The sequence below is a fragment of the Nyctibius grandis genome, chromosome 6 (assembly GCF_013368605.1).
Source record: "Nyctibius grandis isolate bNycGra1 chromosome 6, bNycGra1.pri, whole genome shotgun sequence".
Taxonomy (NCBI): domain Eukaryota; kingdom Metazoa; phylum Chordata; class Aves; order Nyctibiiformes; family Nyctibiidae; genus Nyctibius; species Nyctibius grandis.
Genome location: NC_090663.1, coordinates 17,446,935 through 17,459,495, shown reverse-complemented (window position 1 = coordinate 17,459,495; position 12,561 = coordinate 17,446,935). Strand labels below are relative to the sequence as shown.

General features: G+C 35.0%; 1 protein-coding gene across 4 annotated transcripts in view; it reads left to right on the top strand.

Moving 5' to 3' along the window:
• The window catches only part of TAPT1 (transmembrane anterior posterior transformation 1), a 50,493-nt gene that overhangs the window by 21,312 nt on the left and 16,620 nt on the right, over positions 1 to 12,561 (top strand). For all 4 annotated transcript variants that reach the window (XM_068403984.1, XM_068403985.1, XM_068403988.1 and 1 more), the window contains 4 exons: positions 1,572 to 1,734; positions 5,492 to 5,627; positions 6,508 to 6,605; positions 6,763 to 6,832. In XM_068403984.1, the coding sequence (XP_068260085.1) occupies positions 1,572 to 1,734; positions 5,492 to 5,627; positions 6,508 to 6,605; positions 6,763 to 6,832 (467 nt within the window). The remainder of the gene's footprint in view (positions 1 to 1,571; positions 1,735 to 5,491; positions 5,628 to 6,507; positions 6,606 to 6,762; positions 6,833 to 12,561) is intronic.

The following is a 12,561-nucleotide window of genomic DNA, read 5'->3' as shown; positions in this document are numbered from 1 at the left end:
AGAGGGGGAAAGAAGAAAATTCACTGAGGCTTTTTGTCAAGGACTTAGTCTGAAATAAAATGTCGCATGGTTACTGTTACTGGATGACTTCTGAGAGCAAGAAAATGTCTCTTAGAGTGAGAAAGCCACTCTATGCAATTCTGGTGTGCTGGATCACATTGAATTCTATTATTCAGCATATAATTTAATACAGATTATGCAGTAAAAAGTATATAATAAAAGGAGCAATTGTTCTCTGTTCAAAGTGTAATACTGTAAATCTGGGAGTTCTGGAAACTTTCTTGTTCATACTCCTAGAATGAGCGTGATCTATTTGACCATTGTAGAATGACGCTGTGTGATTCCGTGAGTGTTATAATGCATGAATGCTGTCTTCAGGGCTTTTTTCTTTTGAATGGAAGACAACAAAGAAACCTGAAATATAACACTCCAGCTCTGATGTTGTATTTAAAGAGAATGAGTCAGCTAGCTGGGATTTTCAACTTGTCTGTAGGATGTCTTGACTCCCAGAGGTCATAAGTAACTGTTCAGATGCTTTTTAAAAATAGCATGAATTTTTATCAACTTAGTCTATTTTTTTTTTCTAAATGTGTTATCAGTTTATGGGAGCATTATCTAATCTCTGGATAACCTAATGATTTAAGAATATAGAAAATGAAAATTCATAACTTGCGTTCTGCTAAATGGTTCTGACTTTTGTGAAACGTTAACTTCTGCAAAAGCCTTTCAGTGTATATTAAAATAAATACATGTAATAGAAATTATATCTGTATTTTTTGTTATTCTCAAATAACCTTTTGATTTAATTTGAAGGCTTTTTAAATGCTTTTCATCCTATAAATACTAAACTAAGCAAATAGACAAGTAAATACTGCCTTGCAACTTCATTATGCTTATGGCGGCTATTGTGGCAATTGAGGTGAAGCTATTTTGTTCCTGTAGTTTTAGTTTATAGGATGAAATTGTCTAATGATTCATTTAGTCTTCCGGGTAACTTGCGGGACTATAGATAGAAAACTTCTGCATTGGTTCAAGATGAACCTCAAGCTCTGATGTCGCATTGTTTGCATTTACTACTGCAGAGCGTAGAGCTAAAAGAAGATAATGAAATTGCATTTAGAACCTGTTCCTCAGCATCTGGTTCATTATACTGAAATTGAAGATGACTGCTTTGTTTCTTTTGGTTATAGCAAATACAATTTCTGTAACTGAGGAAGTCAAAATGATAAGTAGTATTGACTGGAAGAGGGAAGGTAAATTAAAAACCAAAGGGCATGCATGCAGAAGGTTCTTAGTGAGTGGGAGCCATTACCCAACAAATACAATATTTTAACTAAATGGATGTGGCAGATAAGCAAATGTAATCCTGTTCAGGAGTGTAATCTATAAATATGTATCACGGTCATGGTGTTCCTTATGTGTTGGAGTGAGGGGCAGGGGAAGGGGCAGTGATAAACTACATTAAAAAATACCGTTGATTAACAGCTTCTGTAAATTCCTATTGTCTTGGTAATATTTGTATTTTGTGGGTATATGACATTTAGTGGAACTTTTTGCCCTTTGTATTTCAGTGATAGACGTTTGCTACAACCTGCTCAGGTATGTGACATTCTCAAAGGAGTTATATTGGTCATCTGCTACTTCATGATGCACTATGTTGACTACTCTATGATGTATCATCTGATAAGGGGACAGTCTGTCATAAAGCTCTACATCATCTATAACATGCTTGAGGTAAGAATGTTGGCATCAGAATATCAAGCAATGCTTTATTCAGGCTATCTAAAATATTGTTGTATTACAGTCTTTGTACTTTGAATATGGCACATCTTGTATTCTCACAAATGTTGCACACACCCATGATAATAAGCCTAGATGCAGTGAAACAGACAAGTTTGAAAAATAAGTTTTGTAGATACAGTTTCATATTGCTTAGTTCCTGGAGCTTATTAATGTAGTTGAATGAAAATTGAGAACTGGAAATAGAAGAAGAAAAGTCTTAAACTGAAATGCAAGAAGTAGAACGAATGAAGTTTTGAACTCATTGGGAAAAGTAGACTATTGATTTGAAATAGTGGTAAGATCCTGAGAAAGACCAGAGAAGGAAGATGGTAGAAAACATGGAATTTGATTTTTAATTCTTCATTATGGAAGCGTGGCTTTCATTGTATGCAAGGACACGTTACTGCTTAACCTGTCTCAGTCCTGACTAGCAGAAAAAAGCCTGAGTACATAAACAATGAGTTGAATGAATATAGTGAAACAAGAAAAGGAAATTCTGGTTTGGGAGGTAAGATAAAGAGAAGTTCTGGGGAAAAAATTGTTTCTGTTTTGTTATTAATGTGATTTTTAATTGCATTTCTGTGATCAATGATTCACAAAGTAAATAATGTTTTCATAGCTACTATCTTATCTCCATCCTGCAAATATAGGACATAGGAGTACAACCTTCTAAAAGGACTTAATCAGAGTTTTGTATACAAGAGTTACTCTACTAGGATTCTGGGATCTCTGAATAACATATTAATCCTTGTTTGAACATCTGCTGTACCTTTGTTTGAAGACTACTAAAATGGGGCTACACTTTATACAAAATCTGAATTTTTTGTCTAAAGACATTTGTTCTTTCCTCATAAAATATAAAAATATTGCATAAGGAACACACTTCATTATCCTAAGTGAAATAAATATACAAACCACCGCAGTTGTTTATTCATAGGGTTTTGTTTCCTTTGATTTTAGATTTGCTTAAAAACATGTACAAATATTAAATTGGCACTGAGTTACTATGTGGCTTTTAGTTGTGTTGGGAAATACTCATCCATATCTAGTTCCATAATCTTTCAGAAATTATCACTTACTAAATAAATCCATGTGCTTAAAATAGTAATTTCTCTTTATTTCAAGACTGCTTTGAGTCACTTCTCTTAAAGCTTGAGAAAGTACAGCACTGTGTGCTTACCATGTAATTTGAGAGGGACTGTAGTGTTTGCTGTGAATTGGAAGCCATGTGCCATTCCATTTTGAATGAAGAGTTGAGTTTCTTTGCTACATTTGGCAGAACCAAAAGTGTGTGTCTCAACTAAGAAGTGCTGCATGAGTTTCTTTTTTTTTCTTTTTTTTTTTTCTTTTTTTTTTTAGGAAAGGGAGAAGTCTGTTACCACTCTTTAGTTATTCGAAGCAGAGGGCATGTTTTCTTAAGGGGCTTTTTTACTGTGGTAGGTTGCAGCCACAGTGTTGGCAGAAAATGTCATGGGATCCCACTGAAAGAGCTGGTTGATGTTTTAACTTTCCACAGTTTGAATATTGGCTTGCTTAGACTACTTCAAGTGAATTTTGTTGTAAGTCTTTGCTACTAATGCCAAGCAATGCTTTTTAAGGAACCGATAAATACACTTTTTTTAAAGTAATAAGCTTCACATTTTCACACGTTTTCAAAACAGGAAGATCTTTTTAATTTAGTTAAATTAGTGAGCAACAGAGATGTTTACAATGTCCTAATGTTTTCGGCTGTTGGCAAGTCCAGGGAATATTGTCCTGGACAGATATGAGGAATGCAAAATCTTCAAATTATGTGCTGAATGCTCCAGATAGACAGCCTAAGGGGAGCATTCAGCACATTTGGCTTAAATGACACTTTTCTTTTTTAGATTCAGACCCACCGGCTCCTGCTCCTTGTGAAGCCCCAGTGTGCATTACGCTGGTGACAGCACTCACCATGGAATTCTGCTGGAGCCTGGAGCCGGCATGTAGGGTTTAGGTAAGTCGTATTTGGAAAAGCAAGCAACAATATTGTGTGGTGGGTTTTAATATTTTCTATCCTGTCAGCTAAGAAACAAGGACTGCTTAAATAAAAAGGAAAGCAAAGCCACCATTTTATCTATTAAAACCCTCACAATATTGTGAATAAAAACTTACCAAACTCTAAGCATTCTGTAGTTGGTGTTACTACACCAGATGTAATTACTCAATGGGTCATCACAATGAGCAGGAACCACATAATGCAGACCACCTTAATTTACAAAATTAAAAAGCCGAAAACAATACTACTGTAAATATCTCTCAAACTGATGGGTTTTTGAACTTCAGTTTTCTGGTAATTCATTAACTCGTGGTTTTGTTCACTTTATTTCATAGGTGGTGCTTTAAGAATAGCATATAGTACAGTTTACTTGAGACATCCAGTAAAAATTTGTTTTAATTCAGCCTTCCTATTTTAGGAAACTTCAATAAACGTTGGCTTGAATAAATTGAAGTATATGACTTCTCTCCCTTCAGTATCTTTACCTTTAGAACTCTTAATTAACGAAGTCAGGAAGTAATCCCAAGTCTAAGTTTACTTATGTTGTCCCAAGAACTTATTTTCGAGTTAATAGGTATGGTTCAATATTTGCAGGTACATCGTGCACCCAGTTCTGTATTGCTACATGTTGTTTTAACATGTCCAAAACTGTTTTCTTACAAAAAGACATTAAGAGGAAATATCAGTTGTCTTTATTAAGTAGAGATAATCAGTTTTTCATATTTAACTATTTCCGTTTGGTTGAGTTAGTAAGCAATGAAAGATATCTCTCTCTTTTTAGCCAGACATGTGCGTCGTGATACTGAATTTAATTTTTGAAGTGCCATTTTTGTTGTCCCGTGCAGCTTAGTTTTAAAATCACTGAACTGACTGATAACAATCTTGCCTTGTAATGATCTTCAGTTTTACATGCTTGTGGATTCTGAAGTGTTGAGAACTGGTGGAACTCCATGTGACCTTTCTTGCTGTGGTTTTGAATTACAAGCTCACATGTGCTATCCATGTTTTTCTGATCTTTAGAATTACTGCTAGGTTTTTTCATACTTGTGCATATATTCTTTGGCTTACATTTCAGATGTTGTAGTTTTTTTCAAACTAATTTTCCCGTTTTTTGCCGAATTTCTTGTCCCTCTTGATCACTTGCTGTGTGTTATAGTACTTTTAATTTTGAATTCTGCTTTATGCAGAGATTTTATTGAGTATATACTTTATTTCAAGATGTAAGGAAACAGTACCAGCCAAATCTAATTTCAGTCCTTTTTGTACGTGTTGGCTGATGTATCCCTATTGCACATTTGAAATTAACAATTTTTTTTTCCCCTATTAAACCCAGGGGGATGGGAAAAAAACATTTAGGATAGTTGATGCACATACATGTTGCTTAATCAAAGGCTGAAGTTTGAACTGCGCTTGATGTCTTCCAAGGAAGCTTCTAAGATAACATTATGTGGTTATATATTGTGAATACTGTTGAAAAGGCGATAGTAAATTTGAGGGGAGAAGTAAGCTGCTGAGTATACAAAAGGAACAATATCATTGTGAAATCCGGAGTGGAAATGAAATGAACAAGAGATGGAAGGTGATAAATAATGTGAAACTTTTTTTTAGGTTGAGCTGTACTTATGGTGGCATATTCAACTGTCAGAGAAAAATATTGTTTTAAGGCAGTAAAAAGTCATTCTTGTTTAGGTGGCTGATCGTCTGTTTTCTTCATTTGGACAAGATATTTTGGATGCTCTTTACTGGACAGCTACAGAACCTAAGGAAAGAAAAAGAGCTCACATAGGTGTGATTCCTCACTTCTTCATGGCAGTGCTGTATGTCTGTATCCTTTTTCTTCAGTAAATTGCAAAATTTTCTAAATTAAAATTACACAGTAATAATTGCTCTCCATTATTTTATTTCAATGTATTTGAAAAAATGATAGTATTCCTAAATCAGTGTTCCTTTACTTTAAAAATAAGATTGCCAGTACTGCAGGTTTTTAAAATGAATGAAAAAAAAAGTTTTAACCTGCTTCAAAAAAAACCCCTTCGTAATAGTATACCACTGCAGTAGTAGACAGCTTTTTTAGTACCTAATGTGTAGTAAAATGAAAAAGAATAATTGGATAGTTCATGGAAACTTTGCTTTCTGATTTGTATTTGAGTATTTTGGGTCACAGGGTCTTGAAGACAGTGGGGTTTTGTTATTTAGTAGAATGTTACAAGCACCTAGCTTGAAAACATTTTCTTGAAATGAAGGGATAAAGTCATGCATATTCAGGATGCAAACAAGTTTAGTGTGAATTAACCCTACAGTGAACTGATGAATATTATCTGTAAAGAGAGACATAGTCCGATAGATGTGGTGATGAATTTAGAATTCTTGTACTTTCACCTGTTTTCCCTTAAATCTTTAGGCTAATTCTGAATCTTTCTTTAGTCTCACATTTTTTTCCTTCAGGTTGTATTGCTGTTTCTTCTGACTAATGTCATAGGGCTCTTTTAGAACAAGAAAAATTAACATAATTATTAGGTGCTACAAAGCACTGTGGGTTCATTACGTAGATTTAAGTTCTGTCTTACTGTAAATCTAGTTGACAGGGAGATAGAAACTTTTTTGTTAAACTTTGGGAATGAAATAGGAAATTTGAGTTTTGGTGCTATTCAGTACTGTTGTATAGAAAAATTATTTCCAAATATTTCCTTAACCCTGCTACCTAGTCCTGCATGCTATTCTTATAATGGTTCAAGCAACAACCCTTAATGTGGCCTTCAACTCCCACAATAAATCACTGCTTACCATCATGATGTCCAATAATGTAAGTATGTAGCTTTGTTATATAGCTACCCTAATTTTTTTTCAGCATCCTTCATTTTTGTGTATCATATGTCTGTTTGCATATTACTTTATTGTCTGATTTGTTTATATCAGTTTTTTATCAATAAAAATTAACTAACTGTTTTTAAAAATTGCAGTTTGTTGAAATAAAAGGAAGTGTTTTCAAGAAGTTTGAGAAGAACAATCTTTTTCAAATGTCAAATAGCGGTACGTATATCTGTGCTAATCAGGAGAAAATGTGAAGTGAGAGACTGATTTTTTTAATTTATCAATTTATTTAATATTATTGTTAGAACAGCTTTACCTTAGTGAATTTGAGCGTTCTGACTTGAATTCCTCATCTCCTATATTACTGTTTGGTTCAGTAGGACGAAACTGCGATTCTGCTTCCAGGAACACTGTTTTTCCTTAAATGGCTCATTTGTATTTGAGGTACTAAAACAACCTGTTGGATTTATGCTAAAGTTATTATTAAATCCAAATCTCAGATTTAAGTTAGGGTATTAGAAATATCCGTGCTTCAAAGCGTCTGAAGTCTTCTATGTTTTCAAGAAGTTGACTTTGTAGTGTTCTGTGTTGACAGTGATCTCAGAATGCACGTTGTTTGGTGGTTGTGAGGATGGATGTTGAAATACTTCTGCCCCCAAAGAATGTAACGATGAAGTAGCTGGCTTATGAAGGAAATACCAGAGATGACTGTAACTTTTGACGTACTATCAAGATAATAGTAGATGGTACTTAGGAAGCATGTTATGCTTCTGGCACTTCTTAACTGTGTTGCTGCTTAATATGAAATTTGGGAACTCTTATTCAGTGTGTCTCACGAGGACAAGCTGTTACAAGTATCCTCTGATGTAGGTTCTTTCTAGTACTGATATCAGCCATCTGAAATATTTGTTGAATTCTTGGTTTCAAAGCTAATAGGAGAGATTGCACTTTAAGGTTACACTAGAGCTTCTTTGCTTGTAACATTTTCTGATCTTTGAACATGATTGTTATTTTGTGCATATGACTTCTTTGGTCAAAGCTGTTTATACAGATAAGCAAACAGAATATATTTTTTCATTCCAACTCCTATTTTTTTTAAACCAGAGGACTCAAATGTTCAATTGGTTAAAAAAAAATAATGTAGCTGCTTATTTAAAAACATGATTTGGATTTTTTTATCAGGAGTTAAAGTTTCAGCAGCTTGTTTTCAGGTTTTGAATTCCGACTACTGATGTGATTTTGTCTAATTCATCTGCAAACTGCACTGTGTTACATGCAAATGTTAAATGGCAATTGTTTTGAGATGCTTTGGATGAAAGACTATTTACATAAAATTTTAAATATATCATGTAACAGAAAAATTAGCACTAAATTTTAATCTTTGTCATAGAAGTTCTTAAAAACCCAGAAAAATAATCTTCCCAGCTGTGTTGATAAGATGTTTATTCTCTGCTAATAGTATGTTTGGTTCCAAGATTTAAATACTTACATTTTTTAAATTAAATGTATTTACCTTTACAGTGAGAACATCTAAAACTGATGTTTACTAAAATATTGGTAGAAAACATAAATGAGTTTTTTTAAATTTTCTCTCATTAATCACAATACTTGCAGAAGATAGTTACAAGTATGGCACCTAGCTCCCTACTGAAAGGCAAGGCCTCTTTCTTGATTTAAATGTTGAAATAAATGTGGGACTGCTATTAGAAATGGCTAGTAATTTCCTCCATAAAAAGCACCTGCAATAGTATGCCAGAAGAAATTTATATCAATATTTTATTGCTAGACATTATTATTGAAGACCCATAAGAGCAATATCGGGTCTCCCTTTATCACTTGGTGGAAAAAGTGATGCCATTCATTAGATGATATGGGGATGGGAGCAGATGAGTACGTACATAGAAGAGTGCACAAAACAAGCTAATTTATTCCCTTCAAACAGATAACTTTTCCTGGAACACTTCTCAGTATGGTTATAAATAGCAGTGTTTTTCTTCTCATAGATAAATAACGTAGACAGGTTTTTAGGAGAGATTTTCACCTCTTTTGAACTTGGAGCAGATTTACTGCATCACAGCTTCAGTAAGGATGGATCAGTATTGCTTCAGTTCATGTATTCTGATATCTTTGTTATCCTTTAAATGTTTTATTTCCTGCAACTGAAACGGTAGCGCATCTTGCGTTGGCATACTATGCCAATGCTATATGCTACACCTGGAACTAAGGCTGGTCTGGCCCTGTGGACTGAGATTCCAGTTAGACTTTGGAGTGCCTTGTGCATCCTAGAACACAAGATGCTTAATCTGCACGCCTGGACTGAACTAAACTGCTAAAACAAAGCACTAAATGTAGGTTTCCCCCATACATTTCCCACCTTTCTCTCAGTTTCTTCCAGCAGTTTTCTCAGGTCTCCAGTCTCTGCTGTAGGCCAACAATGGTAACAGTAGCTTAGACAGATTGAATGGATGCCCCATTGCCCCACCTTTTCTGGGGCTCTGCTCAAAATACTACCCTTGTCTCAAAAGTGGTTTAAATTCAGTGAAAAGGTGCTGATCAGTACACAGAAGCTAAATATACTAATTCTTGGTGGGGGTGCGGAAGTAAGGTCGGTCTTACAGAGACATCTGAGGAACTTGTCATGAGTAGGTGAAACTCCCTTCTTATTTAACATGTTAATCCAAACAAGAATATGAACTAGCAGAGAAGTAAGATATCAGTGACCTCAAGATAGACACTGTGATCAAGAGAAGTTTCTACAAATAGAATTCAGAAGCAAGTAATGTTGTGAATAGAAGCATGAAAACAGAAATTAACTGTACTTTCTAAGACACGTCCTATATTGTGCATTGAAGAACCTTGCCGAGCTCTTCATGGTATTGAAGACACCATGTAGTAAGACACCAGGATATGAAGTGCGACCAAGTTACCAGTTTAGATCTGGAAGTTGTGAAATCATTTTCATTTGACATTGTGCTCAGCCCTGGCTTGTGGATGGCAAGCTGATGTGTGGCGGTACTCTTTTTAGCAGTATTTCCAGTTCTGGACTTAGTGTCAGTGGAGTCAGTGATCCTTCTCACTTTTGTATAGCTATTTAAAATTCTGCTAGAAAAGCTGATTCATTAAAGCTTCAGGACTAAAAGAACTGTGAATCATCTACGTAAAAACTAATTGAACAGATCATGAGATATATGTTGGTTACACAGTTATCTAATAAAACCAAACCTGTTATCTTTTAGGTGCAGGAGGTCAACAAAGATCTTGGGGTTTGTATAGCTGCTTGAGATTGCAGCTACAAAATCTGTGATTTCAACCATATCAGCTCCTGCAGCTTTGATTTGTCAGCTGCAGCAAAACTACTTTCGTATTGTCCACCCTGACTTTTACTAGGAAATTTAATGTACACCCAGGCAATCTAAACACTGTGTCTGTTGGAAGAAGCTTCTATGCAGAAGACATAAAACCTTAGATTTGTTGTAGCAGGAAGAAATATTTTCCTAAATTTAAATAGTATATTCTCTCTTCTAGATAGATATCTGTAAGCTAATTTTGTAGGGTTCAGGATGAATGAATGAGGAAACGAAAGATACAAAGAGAAGCTCTTTCATCATTGTTGAAAGCCCCAGCATGCTGCCTTCCTTTATGCTTTTAAATGTCTTATTTTAATTTCAAGCTGTGTCTAAACTAAATTTTTCACAAAACACAATTGTACCTCATATGAAGTACATTAGGTGCAGTGGATTATGTTATTTACTTCATTTGTCTGTTTGGCCAGATTATTCCTTGTTTTTTAAATCTCTCTAAAAAATTTTAACGTATTTATTCTGAAGCTTTCGGAACTTCAGGTTTTTTCTTTATACTTTCTTACTTTTTTTCGTAATTCTGTTCTTTCTGCTTTATTCCCAATTTAATAGTCTCTTTGGCTTCGATCAAAATATTGAAGAGCCGTTATTTTTACCTTTGGTGTCTGGAATTCAAACTACTTTCTCCTGTGACTTTATTTTTTTTTAATACCATTATTCTAATCCAGTTGTTCATTCTAAGGATGAGGGGTTTGGGGGCAGGAGTTCATTTAAGACAGATCGGTGCCTTCTTCATGATTCTTTGTTGAGTCTTTGATCCTTTCTTGTGTTCTGGTCACTTTTTAAGAGGTAGTCGTCATCAGAGCTCCTGAGGATTTGCTGAGTTGTAAATCAAAAGCTCTTGGTTCACTTCTTATACACTACGATTTATAACCAGCTTTTGATCTAAACATATAAACAGTGGGATTAACATGATCAAATTTTTTTCCTTCCTGATTAAGGATTTGTGTATGATGTGTCAGGGAATCTGGAAGGAAATAACTAGGTGTTCTATTTTCTACCCAGGTGAGTAGAAGTGCCACTTCTGGATCTCTGTTCCTGGGATGTCACTGCCCTTCATATTAGTTACCACTGCAAAGTATCTAAATTCTTCAGATACTCAGGTCCTTGCTGAATGAGTTCAGTAATCAAGATGTTGGCTAATTAATTACACTAGTCCATACTAGATGCAGTGCTGTCCTGGGAACATCCTTTATTTTCCAATCACATCCAATTTCTGTAGTCTTTTACATGCTTTTAAAAAGTGATGTTACCCTCTGACACATTGGCAATTAAACTTTGGGTCTGTTGCTATCAGTCCTTTAAACTGAATGTCTCCATTTTCCAGAAAGATTTATAGAAGGGCGGGATGTGTTATTAATATGGGCATAGAATTCCATTCGAATTGGAATGGCAGGGTTGATGTAAGTGGGGTGAAAGTATTTAAAATCTGATTTGACTATGTACAGTCTTTTTTTGGGGCTTTACTTCACAGAACCAATAGAAAAAAAAGTACATCTTGCTTTTTTCCCCTGTTGCATTTATGGCACTGTGTGCCTTACTGGCTTTGAAAGAAATGTTTACCACCATCTATTCACATGCCAACGGCTAATAGGCACACATGACTTATCTTCATGGAAAAAGGTTATATTGTGGTTAGATTTTGACACATGACCACTGAATTCTGATGTACTAAGTCCTGGAATGTCCAATTCTTCCTTTCCCTTTTCAATGTACTGAAATACACATTTTAAAGGACGCTGAAAAGATTTAATTATATGTAGTCATTTGCACCACCAGTGGATGCATGGAAGCACAAGCAAATTCGGTGTCATCTTTCAAAATAGTCTAAAGAGTGTGTATATGGGGAGTATATAGTATGATGTGTGGCCAGGCTTCAAGGCCAGCCCTATTAAGAGCAGAGTTTATGCAGGGTATTAGAATTCAGTATGTGCTGATGAGAGACCAGTCAGGGGGATAAGTATATCTGAATTAGTGGTAGATGTCAGTTCTTTGACACTTAGGAGCATAAGCAGTGAGAAAGTGAACTTCTTAATCATGTGCTTGTGAAGGGAGCTGAAGGCTGTTGTTTTGACTGTCATTTAACCCTGTCTTATAATGGAACGGGTTGTTAAAGCCATGCTGTATTTTAACTGAAAAACTGTGATATGCTTATCGCCAACACTTTGTGGGATATGTTTGAAACTGAAGTTGAAATGGCTTATATCGATGTTATTAAGGATTGTCATAATGGAGAATGAAGAACATGAGATCCCTTTTTCTTCCCAGTTTATACTTCATCGTGCTAAATCAGAATAGAGACATTTCCTTTTGCCAGTACCTGCAGCCTCTATAACTGAACACTAACACTGGTGGCTTGTCACTGTTTCCCCAGATTCACAAATATAGTAATTTACTTTCCTTTTGCTCTTCTTTGAGAGCATGATGTCTGTAAGTGTGATGTAGCCTCACTTGTTCTTTAGTTCACCACATCATCTAAGAAGTGGCAATACACAGTACAGCAAATTCCCCTCACCTTTTTTTAAAAAAAATATGTATATATACAGCATCAATGAATCATTATTGCTGCATATTTTGTATTCTGAAATT